Source organism: Meles meles, chromosome 6 (assembly GCF_922984935.1).
Source record: "Meles meles chromosome 6, mMelMel3.1 paternal haplotype, whole genome shotgun sequence".
NCBI lineage: Eukaryota > Metazoa > Chordata > Mammalia > Carnivora > Mustelidae > Meles > Meles meles.
Window position 1 is genome coordinate 73684581 of NC_060071.1, and position 15704 is coordinate 73700284.

The window sequence follows — 15704 nt, forward strand, 5'->3', positions numbered from 1 at the left end:
GGTGCTAGGGGCTGACTTACCTGGTCCCTATTCCCTCCTGGTCATCCTTCCTATGAATTAGTTTTAATTTTATTTTTAAATATTTATTTGAGAGTGAGCGAGTGAAAGTGAGCGTGAGTGGGGAGGAGCAGAGGGGGAAGCAGACTGCCTGCTGAGCAGGAAGCCCAACGTGAGGCTCCATCCCAAGACCCTGAGTTCATGACCTGAGCTGAAGCCAGATGCTTAACGGACTGAGCCCCCCAGGCGCCCCTCCTATGAACTACTTTTGAGTGCTGGAAGTGGAAGAACTTAACTGATGGTGTGCACTGATGCTGGCACGAGGCAGCATGGCCACTGGAGGCTCATAGGATGTCACCTCACAGCCTCCCACAAGCCGTCTTCTGATGGGCTGAGCCAGCGGCGGAGCTACTGTGGTATTTTGACATAATCATCAGGTACCAGAAGCAGAGCGGGATGGGAGGTGATGCAGGGAGAGCAAGTCTCCTAACGTGGTGTCCTGCAGGCAGGAGAAGGCAGCAAATACCCTGTCCTGATGTTTGTTAAGAGTTGATAAAAATATGTCAGAAGCCACAACGTGAAAGCGAGGCTGGGAGCAGGTCAGAGAAGGTGGCCACATGTCTGTGAGCGAGCTTTCCCGGGGCCCCCTTTGTGCCTGCCCTCCCAGTGTGCCCTAGAGTCTGAGTGCACAGCTCCTGCCCAGCACTGTCTGCCTTTCAATCCCATTGTTCTTAACCTATTCTAATCTAACTCCAAGGTATTTTATTTTGGAACCACAACTCCAAAACCTCTTGTTCGAAGGGTAGTTTCAATTTATTGATGAACCAAAGAAACTAGCACAATGGGATGTGAAAGGCCAGGAGAGGTGGATAGGGGTTCCTTCTGCCCGCGCTCCCACGCTGCCAGGATGAGTCCTCCCACACCTCACCTCATGGGCGGCGCCCCTCAGAGGGGGAGGCCTAGCCTGCAGGGAGCACAGTTCTCTGCCCCTGCGTCAGGAGTGGGAAAATCTCCACACCCCCACCCCACTGGAAAGACTCCCTCTGCAGGATCATAAACCTGCATCTGGGACCTAAAAACACAGCTCTTGGAAAACATTTTTCCAGTTTGCTGCTATGCTTTTTCATACCTTTGTATTCATTTGTGTCTGAAACAGCACATCTAGAGACAGACTGTAAACCCGGCCCACTAGATACTATTATTCTTTTCTTCTCTGCTGCTTAGTAGTCTAAATCCAGGTGGATCCATCTCACACTCCAGAGAGAAAATAATGAGACCTTATATTAGAGTTTTCAAAAGTGTGGACATATGTTGCCTCATTTGAACCTCCCAGCAGCCCTGGGAGGTGGGCAGGTGGGCATTGTGGTCCCAGGATCCTGAGGATGGCTGTCCCAGTGAAGCCAGGAACCGAATCCGTGTCCTCCAGCTCCTGGTCCAGGGCTCCTTCTGCTCCCCAAGATGAAGCGAGCTCACCTCGATGAGCACAGCAGCCTTCGCTGAGAAGAGATGAAATGTCCTTTGGGCTGGCTGACCAAGGTGCCTGGAAGTACAGAGCTTGTCAGTGGGCTCAAGGAAGAAACACACCTGAGTGAAATCTGGCATCAACGGCAGACGGGGAACTAGGGTAGGACACGGGCATCTCGGACAAGGGTTTCCTGTTTTCTTGATTCGAACCTGGACCACACTGGTGCTGCAACCGGAACTCAGCAAAGTCCGGGAGGAGAGAAGGCATTCAGAGGACTTTCTCATCTAGCAACTTATTGATTCCTTCACACATTCTCTTGAGGTTGGGCCGACAGTCTCCATCAAGACTATAAAGGGTGGAGAGGAACTCCACGTCGGCAAAGTGGTTGAAGACGTGGTTGATGCGCCCGTGGGTCCGGGGCGTCAGGTGTCGCTGCACCAGTTCATGCACCAGGTCCTTGCACTCGTGCAGGAGCTTGGAGAGCACGTTCTTGTCAAACGTGTATTCCACCTCGTAGAAGCTGACGATGGTCATGGCGGTCTGGTTCAGCTTCTTCCTGAGCTTCTCCACAACGACCACCTCCTCCTGGCTGAACTGGTTGTGTCGGTAGAGGATTCCGATTTTGATTGCCACCTTGATCAAGTCTTTCATGATTTTGTGGGCTTCCTTCTTGTTGTGGGTGTGCTCTTTTGTGACTTTGTAGAGCTCATCGAAGATCTCGCTGCTGGTGTCATCGATCAACATATTCGCCATGGTTTTGCTGGCGATTTTGCTCAGGATCTTCTTCTGGGCTTGAAGGGCAAGGTTCTTTGAACTAAAAACATCGGGACCTAGTGTGAGGAAAGAGAGAAAAGTTAGAGAAATATGAGAGCTGTTTATTATGATTCTACAAGTGAAACACGATAATTTGAACTTACGTTCCTAGAACAAAAACAAGACTTTATATCCCACCACTCCCTGACCAAACTCCACCCAAGCCTGGGATTGCTACATTGTCCTCTCAACATACCATGCTTGTTTATCCTCTTGAATCTTCTAAATCTTTTTTTTCTTTTAATTTTATTTATTTGACAGACAGAGATCACAAGTAGGCAGAGAGGCAGGCAGAGAGAGAGGAGGAAGCAGGCTCCCTGCTAAGCAGAGAGCCTGATGCAGGGCTCCATCCCAGGACTCTGGGATCATGGCCTAGGGCGAAGGCAGAGGCTTTAACCCACTGAGCCACCCAGGTGCCCCAATCCTCTTGAATCTTCTAATCACCCTCTTCCTTCTCTGGAAGTGGCCTCCTCTTCTCTAGGCCAAATCTTACCTTTTTATACCTACTTCCTGCACAATGCTTTCCTGACCCTCTTAACTCACAGAGAACTGCACTATTCAGTTGTGCAAATTACTGCAACAAGCACGTCACACGACGCCAACGCCATTCCCTGGATGGACATGGATGCCCGATCATGGCAGTCTTTTTGACTGAGTCTCAGAACCCATAATTTGAGTCTAAGGTGTATTTTTTTTTCATGTTCTCTATCTAGGAAATTGTTGTGTGTCTTACAGTCACTGTTGCCAGGGACACATGCACTGTGGTTGTCTTTATCTATACACAAGCAATCTGCACAACAGGAGCCAGAGATTGGGGAGAAAATTCAAGAGCACTCAGATGCCCTCAGTTGGCAGAGACAACAGAAGGGCACTGCGTGCGAAACACACACACCAACAACTCCAAGTCAAAGATGCTTCAGACAAGTAGTACCCTGAATGTGAAGAAGCTTATAACAACCAAAGTCAGTCAGGTTCTCTTCTTTTCCACTTTATGAATGAACAAGAGTAAAAGATTAAAAAAAACAAAACAAACCCTATGTCTAAGCAAGTCCAAAAGGACCTTTCAATAAGTATAACATTTCTAAGTAAAAAAGAAAGCAGTCACTCACAATTTAATTGGCAGCACCTTTTTCTTTCTTAAGAGCACATAAAAGAACCTCTTACAATCAGTGATGCCTTAGATTTGATGAACTACTCTGTGGTGTGGGCAGTTAGCTAGAGCTGACATCAAAAACCCACTGCCCATCCCGCTACAGCGTGTATGTGTATTACTGGCCCAGAGGAGAGGGGGGTTGCCCGAGGGTGGAGACGGTGTCTCCCACAACACCCAGCTCTGTTTTGGGCACAGGGATGAAGTGGCATCTGCTGGATGAAATACCAGAGAAACACTGCAGAAGAAGAAGGTAGTAAAATACAGTGCGAATTTATATTAAAAAAGTTTTCCTTTGAGGACTGAAGACCCTTCTAGGATCTAAAGAGATTGTATCCAGTGCTCTGTGGCCACAGGGAAGTAACAGGACAGGCAGAGTGGACACATGGCCATACAAGCCAGTCAGGCCCCGCAACCCTTGCCTGGCCGCCCCCATGTTCCACACGGTCTGCCCACCTGGGGCTTATGGCTCAGTGCTCAGTGATTAACACCCAGATGCTTGGGTCTCACGGACAGACTCAAAAAACACTCTCACACAATTTAAACAAGGCTCCCACACATTCCCCGCACCCACTTCCCCCCTCCCCATGGGCCCCACCTTGCTCCCTCAGCTCTGGGCCTTTTCAGGACAGCTCTACTGCTCTGGGGCTTATCCCTGCAGGCCCAGGCCCCATGGGGCTTGGGCTGGAGGGGGGCCGGCGTGGCAGGCTCAGCAGCAGTCGGGCAGTCAGTCGAGGCCAGGAGCATCCTACAGCCCAGGGAGTGCATGCTCTTTTAAAGTCTGAAACCACAGAATCTTCAAGCAACTTCCCAGTCAAATGACCCTGACGCTGGACGCTGCCTACAGTCAAGGTGCAAAGGAAACCAACAGGGGAGCCCTGGTCTAGCCCTCCTGTGTGCCCAGGGCCTCAGGCACTGGTGGCTCTGGGTGCGGGGATGGGGGCAGGGAAGGAGTGCTGAGTGCACCAGGCGCTTTCAGGGTTCTCACTCTGTTAGCTGAAGCTGACACTTTTTTTTTTTTAATTTCTTTTCAGTGTACCAGAATTCATTGTTTATGTACCACACCCAGTGCTCCATGCATTACGTGCGCCCTTAATGCCCATCACCAGACTCACCCAACCCCCCCCTTCAAAACCCTCAGATTGTTTTTCAGAGTCCACAGTCTCATATGATTCGTCTCCCCCTTCTATTTCCCCCAGCTCCCTTCTCCTCTCCATCTCCCCATGTCCTCCGTGTTATTTCTTATGCTCCACAAATAAGTGAAACCATATGATACTTGACTCTCTCTGCTTGACTTATTTCACTCAGTATAATCTCTTCCAGTCCTGTCCATGTTGCTACAAAAGTTGGGTATTCATCCTTTCTGATGGAAGCATAATACTCCATCGTGTATATGGACCACATCTTCTTTATCCATTTGTCTGTTGAAGGGCATCTTGGTTCTTTCCACAGTTTGGCGACCATGGCCATTGCTGCTATGAACATTGGGGTACAGATGGCCCTTCTTTTCACTACATCCATATCTTTGGGGTAAATACCCAGTAGTGCAATTGCAGGGTCATAGGGAACCTCTATTTTTAATTTCTTCAGGAATCTCCACACTGTTCTCCAAAGTAGCTGTATGAACTTGCATTCCCACCAACAGTGTAAGAGGGTTCCCCTTTCTCCACATCCTCTCCAACACACATTATTTACTGTCTTGTTAATTTTGGCCATTCTAACTGGTGTACGGTGGTATCTCAATGTGGTTTTAATTTGAATCTCCCTGATGGCTAGTGATGATGAACATTTTTTCATGTGTCTGTTAGCCATTTGTATGTCTTCATTGGAGAAGTGTCTGTTCATATCTTCTGCCCATTTTTTGACATGATTATCTGTTTTGTGTGTGTTGAGTCTGAGGAGTTCTTTATAGATCCTGGATATCAGCCCTTTGTCTGTACTGTCATTTGCAAATATCTTCTCCCATTCCATGGCAACCTAGATGAAATGAAGCTGACACTTTTACCAAGGCTTCCTTGCTAGTCTTTTCCCCTCCAGCAATGCGAACATTCTTCTTTCGACCAGTAGCTATCACACCTTTTGCTCATATACTCCCATAAGAATTTTGAAAAAACTATGTACCTCCTTGCACCCTTGACAGCAAGTATTTTTCACCTTAAGGTTAAATAGTTATAATTTGTTAATAGATATAATTTCTAGATATTATAAAGTGAATATTTAAAAATTAGCCTGTTAAAGCATTCTTTTAAATATGTCCAAAATAACATAGCACTACAGTGATATAACACCCATTATTGTCCATTTTAAAATGTTAAGAGCAAGCTCTTCTTTAAAAATCAGAAATGTTAGGGACGCCCGGGTGGCTCAGTCAGTTAAGTGTCTGTCTTTGGCTTAGGTCATGATCCCGAGGTCCTGGAATAGAGCCCTGCGTGAGGCTCCCTGCTCTGTGGGGAGCCTGCTTCTCCCTCTCCCTTTGCCTCCTGCTCCCCCTGCTTGGGCGCTCTCTCTCTCTGACAAATAAATAAAATTTTTAAAAAAATTAGAAATATTACATTGTTCTCCCCCCCTTATCTCTATGACATGACACCCAGAGAATTTTAATGTATTTTTATGCTTGAAAATGCTTTATTTGATCAATTAATCATAATTCTCCACAGCCAAAGGATGCATACAAGAAATTTAAATTAAAAGATGATTCCAGTGATCATAAATCTTCATGCCTTAAAACATTTCTTCTAGAGTAAGCTATTTTGTTTTGGGGTACAACATATAATATTAAAATGTTGGTAAACATAAAAAATAAATTTTTATTGGGGATGCACTTCCAAATGAGATGTGTAGGGGTGGATTATGGCACCTTGATTCAAAGAGGCACCACCAGCACCAGAGCTTCCTGTCCTCCCTGTGTCTGACCAGGGAGGTTCTGCACCCCGGCTGCATGTCAGTCAGTCCCCATCTGAGTGTTCATGGGTTAGAACTCTGACTACAAGAGTGGAAAGGAGAGAGGTCCACCATGCTTTGACCCCAGGTTGTTCCTCAGGTAGGAAAGTGTAGAAAAGAGTATGCATTGAGGTGAGAAAGACGAATCGAATCTATAAATCAGTTCCCTCAAAATCATCCTCGTCTGCACATCACATGGGAGGTCTGGACTCTCAGTGCACTCACTACATGGAATTCTCTTCAGCAAGAGCAGCAGGATTCCAAGAGGTGAAAAAAAGCACTCTTTGGGGTAAGGAGATTCTTGACCAAATAAGTTTGGAAAATACTGGGTTAAGCAGTTAGATTCTTTTCCTGTGAGACTTTAAAACACTCCTTTAATACACTGAGGTGTTTTATCAACTTTGAGAGGGTTGGGTGTGGTAGGCAAAATAACCCCCAGCCCCAAGATGTCCGTGTCTTGGTCCCTGGAAACTGTGTGACCCAGCAAAAGAGACTTTGCAGATGGGATTGAGTTAAGGGCTTGGGGATGGAGAAATTACCCTTGGATCATCCAGTCAGCCTGATACAATCACAAGAGTCTTTCAAAGTGAAGGAGGGAGGCAGGAGAGCATGGAACACAGAGGTGGGATGTGATGGTGGAAGTATAAGGTCAAAGTGATGTAGTCATTGGCTAAGATAAAGGAGAGAGCCACCAGTCAAGGAAAATGGCTGGCTTCAAGAAACTAGAAAAGGGAAGGAAACACAATCTCCCCTAGGGCCTCCAGTGTAGCCCTGTGGATACACTGATTTTTAGCCCTGTGAAACCCACTTGGGATTTCTATTCTCTAGAGGTATAATTGGATACATTTGTGTTGTTTGAAGCCACTAAGTTTGTGGTAATTTGCTTTGTTACAGCAGCAATATTTCAGGTGGATAGATGTGATGTAGCAAGTTTATCTGGTCAGGGGATTCTTTTTGTCTTTTGAGTAGAGCCACCAGCTGCCCTGGTCTGCCAGGATGGAGGGGTTTCCCATATGGTGGACTTTTGGGGCTGGAACTAGATCAGTGGCAGGGACGTTGGGAAAACTCGGTCACTCTATTCCGAAACCAAGAGTGATGCATATATCATTGAGTTAACAATTGAACAGAGAATTGAAGAAAAATTTCTGAGGGTGGTAGAAAATTATACATACCTGCCTATCATCTCAGCAGGTAAGTTGTATGCTCATGTTGCCACATTTACCGATTTTCTGCCGTTCTCTCTGCTTTTCATTTCTGTAAACTTAATCCCTTTTGCTCATTTTGGGCAAAGTCCCTTTTGTCCTTTGGTTGCTCTGTAGTTATTGAGCACTTCCTATTAGTCTGGCCATAAACTGGTTTGGCTAAATTAGTCTGCCTAATAGTATGGCTAGCTTGGCTCTGTATGAAGTGCTTATGGAGGAAATCACCCCAAAATATCCATTTGGGTCCTGCTCTGAATATGGTCCCACAGGGATGGGAGACACAGACAAATGAATCAAAATGCAGAAACATACAAAATGTCCCAGAATGGATTGAGTGAGAACAGCTGGGGACAGCTAAAGGGGGACTTGAATGTGGACAGGTAGGGGTGGCTACCATGTTACAAAGTGGTTTCTAAAGTCAAATGTACAGGCCAGTAATTTCCCCCTAATCACAAAGGCTTGGGGTGGTTTTCCTGCTAAGTTTTCAGTCATCTCTACTGTATAAGAATGTGTTATTTATGTTTAAGGGGACTTAGGGTACAGGCTTCCAGGGTTGAGGGCTCAGGAGGGTCACAGGTGTGGCATCTCTGAAGCCCGAAATAGCAACAGTCTAGAGCAGAGGAACCCAAGTGCTATGGATCATCAAAATGACCAAGAAAGCTTTAAGAAACAACAAAAACAAGTAGATTCTCCCACTCTACCCCAGACTGCCAGTAGGAAAAGCTTCAGGAGATGGCTGGTAATGCAAGCTTGCAAGGTGACTCTGGCATGATCAGGACATGGCTAATACGGATCCGCCAGAACACTCATCCTGCTAGGTGCTCTGGGAGAGAAGGATCTGTGGTGAGTTACAATGACTTTGTGTATGACCACAGATTATGGTTGGCTTTTGAGGCTTTGCCATACCCGGTAGCTTATTAAAGGCTTTGAGAAGACCCACAGTAAAGATACCTGTGTATGGGATTGGGAGGGAGACAAACCATAAGTGACTCAACTGAGGGTTGCTGGGGGGAGGAGGTGTTGGGAGAGGGGGAGTGGGGTTATGGACACTGGGGAGGGTATGAGCTAGGGTGAGTGCTGTGAAGTGTGTGAACCTGGCAATTCAGAGGCCTGTACCCCTGGGGATAAAAATACATTATATATTTATAAAAAAATAAAAAATAAATAATAATAAAAAAATACCTGTGTAGTTTTTTTAGTCTACCCACTTCTCAAACTTCCTGAACCTTACAAAATTTGTATACACACAAAATCATCTTGTATATATTATGAGAAATGCTGGGATAGGATTGAGAGAAATAAAATCAAGACACTCCGGTCAACTTTTACAAATCCCAGGGATCGGCTGGGCAGGGCCAAGGAGAGCCAATGTCTCCAACATGTGTGCATGATTAAAGGGAGGGTGTGTACAATGAGGAGAGCCAGAGGGGCAGTCGTCTTCAGAAGACTTTTGCACAGAGAATTCCTTCTCTTCATTCTTCTCTCTCAGCCTTCTGCAGGGGGGACTATGTGGGTGATCTATCAGAGAGAAACAGTGCTGGCTGAGAGAAAGAATGCAAGTTTTGGGAGCCAGGGTTGGAAGTGTATTTGGATATTTGGGGAAACAGGCCTAACTGGTGGACACATATTTGTTTTGGGAAAACACCAAGAGAAGGGTCAGGGGTGGGAGGTTGGGGGAACAGGTGGTGGGTGATGGGGAGGGCACGTTTTGCATGGAGCACTGGGTGTTGTGCAAAAAGAATGAATACTGTTACGCTGAAAAAAAAAATAAATAAAAAGGGAAAAAAAAAAAAAAACACACCAAGAGATCCAGGTTAGGTCTTGGCGCAGGCTGTCCCCTTGTTGCTGTGTACAAGCCTTTGGAGGGCTGTTCTGGCCAGGGATAATTCTCTTAACCATGTTTGTACAAAAGTTCCCATTCCCCAGCCACAAAAGCTAAGGAGTTGTTTACAACACCTCAGAGTCTCTGAGAATGGAGATAAAAATGTGATCATGCAGCTACTATATAGCTCCCCTGGCCAGTACCATGAGACAAGATGGAGGAAGCTGTGAAATTGATCACTGAAGCATAACAGGGGTTTCCTTACACTAAGGTTGATGGAGAAGCTCAAGTGAGAGCAATGCGAGGTCAGTGCTCTGAGAATAAGTCCTCTTGGAATATTCACAAAGAAAATAAAAGTACCAGAGCCATGTTGGGAGACTGGTGTGACAATGGTGGCCATTTAGTTTGGAGAGAGAAAGCAAAAGATAATTTAAGTGGGTCTCTCACTGAACGGAAAAGTGCTGGGGCCGGCTGAGTTGATGCTTCTATAAATGATGTTCAGCCATAGTACAAGTGATGTTTCCACATTTGAGACAACACTAAGCTCTCCCAGATGGTGAAATGCCAAACGGTGGTGACACACAGCAGGAAGATCTTACCGAGCTGGGCGAGTGGGCAGAAAAAGAGGCAGATGAGCTCTAGCGTGGTAAGACCAGGTAGTACATTTGGGGAAAAATAAAGCAAACGCTGGTTATAAGGGAAGAGGAGCTCTGAGCATCCACCCAGGATGTGCTGAGGCATAGAGGGGCTGGGGGACAGACTCCACCCACCTCTCCCTACTCTCGACTCTGTTACTTCTCCACTTCTAGTAAAGGAGTGTGGGGAAGGTGTGTGTGGATAGCTGTGTCAAAATAATAAAACTGGAAATTTATCTGTCATGGCCTGTGCTGTACACGGGATCATGTCACTTCTGTAAACAGCCTAAGATGATGATAGCAAGGAAGACAGTGAGCTAACAGTGAGAAGGAGAAGTTAGGAGTGGAGACGGTACCCAGAGGCAAACAATGTGTGGCACTTAATAAGCACCATCTGTTGAAACATGAGACCCAGCAGACAAGGAACATGGGAAGGGCAAGACCCTGAGCAGAGGGTGATCAGTGGTAGTCCAAATTTCTGGCACTCAGTCACCTACATGTAACTGTTGGGGAAAAAAGCACGCCTCCTTCGGATGTAGCAGCCTCACACACAAACTACTGGAACTTTCATGAGCACCTTCCTCTCTATTCACCTGCACACACAACCAGAAAAGCTGACTGGACTGGTCATGTCCCGCAGGCTCCCTCCTTCACTACTGACAAGAGGCCAGGACCCAGTGGGGAGAGTGACACCCTCTCCTCTCCCTGCCTGCTTCCTTGTCTGTTCTCTGTGTGAACGATGGGAAGGGGTTGGCTTAGGGGGAGAGGTGGTCTGCAGGATTGGATCTCCATGACAATGACAAAAAAACCTTCTAGAGAAGACACTGGTCTGCTTCAGTTCTTGGATGTCCCTATGTAGTTATGGGGACAAAACTATTAAGCAACCTTAAGTAGTGTTTTGAAATGTGAACCTAAAGAGTTATGGTTTCCAGGAAAACTACTAATTGAGTCATTGCAGCTCCAGTGGAGTCAGCTAGAAAGCACTGTCCTTTCCTTGTATAAAGCTGTGGTTTGTGTACTGCTGGAACATTAAAAACATGGCCCTAGACGAGGTACAGTGAAATGAGATCGTTGAGTGATGGTGGGGTCTTTGAGTTGGGGACAAGCAAAAACCTGGATCCTTCCCTCTCTCCACAGAGAAATGACCAAAGCTTTAGAAGCCCATGAAAAAAAGCCTTTGTTGGTTTAGTCTCTTTCATACGTGAGATGGCATTTTTGAGACTTAAAAAAGATATTTTGGGATAGTTTAAGAGGCATCACAGTAAAACATGGATCGCCTGGGATGGTGAGGAATGCATTTTTCTGACTGCAGGTCACCCCTGAGCACACCCTGAGACTTCTTTGAGGCTGGGTCTCCCCCTCAACCCAAGAGAGCCACCTGCCTTGAGTGCGTATCTCCTGGGCTCACCTCTGCGCCCGAGACCTGAGGTCCCCCCAATTTCCACTACTGCAGTAAGAAGCAGGTGGCTTGTGGGTCCTATAGGTGGGGTAACCCTGACATGCAGGGAAGCAGTGTGCAAAATGAAAATGTTAGAACCTCTGTTTCTGTCTCCTTAGGAGAGGAGTGAAGTTTTCCTAACACTGAACATGCAGGCTGACTGGGGGACATAAGGGAAGTGGGGAAAGTCCCCCTCTCAGGATTTGGGGGGTGTTTATGTATCCCTCACTTGTTTATCCCCTCTCACAAGTTTTGATTTATTTCAGCATTTGTTTATGTGTGCTTGGTTAAACAGACTCAGTGATTACATTATTTAGTTTCAACTAAACCCTCACAACATGGACCAGTGATTTCAGAAGATTCCAGCAAGCACCAAAACTGAAGACAATACCCTAATCATGCCAGCATAAGTGAACAGCAAGGAAATGGCAGAGTAGACGATTATCCTTCTCATCGTAAGAGCTTTTCCACAGCCAAATTATAAGGTAAAAGTAATGATCTAATCAGATCTGACAAGAAACGGGCCGTAAAAATTTCAAAAATTCTATTAAGATGATTTGAAACACTTTTACTTGCCTTGAGATATTCCCCCAAGGTAGTAGGAAGCCATGATAATTAGTGAAATGCGCTTGTGATTGTGATTTTAGCTTGTCCCATGGGTGAGGGGGAGGGGTACTCAGGAACAGCACGGATGACTGTGGGGGGACAGGGATGAGTCAAGGATGATGCTGAGTGCTTCTTCTAGGTTAACTGAGGGCAGGGGGCAAGGAATGCACCATCAACTGGAAGAGGCATCTAGAAGCTTGTGGGGTGGATGAATTTAGTTTTAGCACGCTGAGTTCCGGGGCCCTAGGGCAATCTGGCTGGAGGTCATGGGAGCCTGCCCAGTAGGCACCTCACTCCAACCTGCCCCACCCTGAGCGTCCCATTTGCCCACCCAAACTCTACCTCTTTCCATCAAGCAGGAGCCAGTGAAGAGACCCATCTTCCCTAAGGAATTTGTCAATGGGGGATCCCTGGAGATAAACAGGTTCTTTCTTAAAAATGTAACTACCTAATATTAGCTGGTTAAAGCATAGTCTCTATCCACAGCTTGCTGGGAATCCCTGTAGTCGGGGCCATACTGTATCCCTCCTGGAGATTCTCTCTCCCCTCTTTGGGCCCGCCACCAAACTGCCCCTCCTAGTAAGTGAAAAATGAGGGCAGGAAGTGAGAGGCGGCTTGGGTATGGCCGGACTGGGAGGGAGGGTGGAAGGAAGAAGGACTAGGTTGCCAGATAAGCAAACGTGGAGGACAGGGTGTCGCACTGGCCAGTTGTTCCCAACCAGCTCGGGCTTGGCTGGAAATCTTGCTGTTGGCCCAGGCCTGGGAGCAGGCACAGAGTTTGGGCTTTGCCCTTGGTGGCTGCTCAGTCCTCGAGAGTCATTCATCCAGTGGTTAGAAATGAGTGTTTTGGGGGGTCCAAGCATGATGAATCTTCCCAGCTGTACAGGACATTTCAGGATGCTGTGCAAAAATGTAGAAAAGCAATGGTAATCAAAACGGGACACTTCTTACGGGAGAGCTGATTCTGATTGTTGCAACACCTTGCACTGAATCGTTCTTCCTTTTTTTTTTTTTTTTTTTTTGATTTTATTTATTTATTTGTCAGAGAGAGAGCACAAGCAGGAGGAACAGCAGGCAGAGGGAGAAGGAGGCTCCCTGCTGAGCAGAGAGCCCAACGTGCAGACTCAATCCCAGCACCCTGAAATCATGACCTGAGCCGAAGGCAGATGCTTAACCAACTGAGCCTCCCAGGTGTCCCAAATAATTACTCTTTAAGAGCAGCACTTGATCATCTTTAAGGAGAAGACCAACTGTGTGTGTGTGTGTGTGTGTGTGTGTGTGTGTGTGTGTGTGTGTGTGTTGTTGTTGTTGTTTGTTTGTTTTCATTTCAAAAAATTCCTGGGCCTTGAAATAACTTCTTGTTCTAAGTAAGGTGAAGAGAGATTGGCAGGGTCAGCTGTAAGTAAGACCTATCAGCACCTTATCTGATTTTGTCTTAGACCCCCTTCAAACCCCCCACCCATCAGCACTGAGCAGCTCATTTAATTAAGAATCACGTCACAGATACTATTAACTACTGAGCACAGACTACGTACCTGGGATGGTGGGCAGCACGTATGTGATCTTCCCAAGAGTGCTTCAAGAGAGGGGTGGGGAGTCTCATTTTACAGATGAGGAATCTGAACCACGGTAGATTTAAGTAATTCACTCACAGCTATGCGGCTAGTAAGCAGGAGAACTGCTTGGGCCCAAGTTCAGATCAGCTCCAGACAAAGCCTGCCATCTTGGCCTTCTGGCACCTGCTTTCAGAAAATCATCCTTGGTTCCCGAATGTGATTTCTCACTTATTTGAGACATTAAATAGGCTTCAATTTAAGTCCCCATCTAGCGAGGAGATTTACATTTCATCATTTAACTACAAAAATCATTCTTATTAGGTGATAGAACAATGCCACATACTCATCAAAACCTGAAGATAGATGTTGCTTTCATTTTTAGAGGGAATGCTATATATTTCAACAGTTACATACTGATTTTGTTTTTCCTACTGATTTACAGCCAGCTCTGAAAAGTGAATGAGTGAGGATTTTACTTAGCAGAGCTAACTGAGGCAGATACGGGTGAAGTCGCTGGGGGTTGAGTCATCTCCAACTCCACAGGTTAATTTTGGAGATTTGAGAGCTATTTTTGTCTTACTGCAGTAGAAGAACCACCAGCACCAAACACAACATCTACTTACGTGATTTCTTGAACCAGAGCTTGTTCATCCCCTCCCCGACTCTCCCTTGCATCTAATAAGTTAACTTGGGTCTGTCTAGATAGTAGGTCATCTTCAGGCATGATAAGAGAGCCCACTTCCGTAAGTGTTTAATGCACACGACCTCATCACACCCTTGCGACAACTCTATGAGCACATGCCAATCATCATCACCATCATCATCAGCAGCAGCAATGGCATTCTATGTCTTCCTTCCCAGGCACCCACAGCAGGGAAATTAAATAGCTCATGTGAAGCCACCATTCAGGGAGCAGCAAAGCTGGGTTCACACCCGGAAGCCGGCCCCAGAGTCCCGTGCTTCACCCCGCCACGCTAAACTGCTATTCTCGAGTGACAAAGATCAATTAGTTTAAATGTGCTTTGAATTACTGCCCACTTGAAAAATGGAAATGGGTTCTTTTTCGCCCTCAGAAAAATTAATGTTTTAAAAACCATGACACATAGCAAATACATAGACAGAATGGAAGATAATCTGAAAAACTCTAGTCATTTGGCCCCTGCCCAGGTGTGACAAATCTCAGTATTTTGTCCTGGGAGACAGAGCTAAGGAAAATGCCCTCCTTGTTTTCAGCTCCCTCTTTCCCTTTATATCTCCCCAGATCTGTGTTTCAGAAGCTGATGTATCTGTCTCCTCATTTTTATAGTTTTGCCTCCTGAGAAAGCATGTATCACCAGTATGTCGTTTAGAGTGTTTTAAAACTTCAGATAAGGATGTCAGACCACACACATTTTTCTGCAACTCTTCGATCACGATCGTGCTTTCAAGATTTATCGTATTCAGGCATGGAGTTGCTTATGTGACTATACGATGTCCCCATGTTTCCTGGTGATGGATGATTCAGTTCTTTCCCCTTTCTGCGAGCAAAGACGTCCACAGACCTGTCTCTCTGTGCACACACGTCAGTCTCCTGGGCTCTACATCTAGGAGGCGACCGCCGGCTCCTGGGCCCGAGGCTGCCGGTTGCTTCGCAGCAGACAGCACTAATTTTCACTCTCAGCAGCAGCCGAGGGGTGCCTGCAATTTCATTTCCTCATCAGCACTTCAAACAGCCCACCTTTTAATTTCCTGCCAATCTGATAGGTACAAAGTAGTAGCTTGTTGTAATATATCTTTCTCTGCTAGGGGAATTCAACGTATTTTTGTGTATATTGAGCATTCAGGTCCTTCTTCTGTGAATTGCCGATTTGTAGAATTTACTAACTCCTGCCTTACCCTCCCAGTCCCCCCACCCGCCCCCCGCGCACTGGATTGTTTGTTTTTTTCTGGCTAATTTGTAGGGGCTCCTTTTTCTTTTCTTTTCTTTTTTTTAAAAAAAGATTTATTTATTTATTTGAGAGACAGAGAAAGCAAGCACAAGCAGGGGGAGGAGCAGAGAGAGAGGGACAAGCAGACTCCTGGCTGAGTTGGGAGGCTGACA

At 46.2% G+C, this 15704-nt stretch overlaps 1 protein-coding gene across 1 annotated transcript in view; it reads right to left on the minus strand.

The window, feature by feature from the left end:
• Positions 1-277: 277 nt before the first annotated feature.
• The window catches only part of TNFAIP8L3 (TNF alpha induced protein 8 like 3), a 37570-nt gene continuing 22143 nt past the window's right edge, over positions 278-15704 (minus strand). The window contains exon 2 of the mRNA XM_046010330.1: positions 278-2292. Coding sequence (XP_045866286.1) covers positions 1730-2292 — 563 coding nt within the window. The 3' untranslated portion in view covers positions 278-1729. The remainder of the gene's footprint in view (positions 2293-15704) is intronic.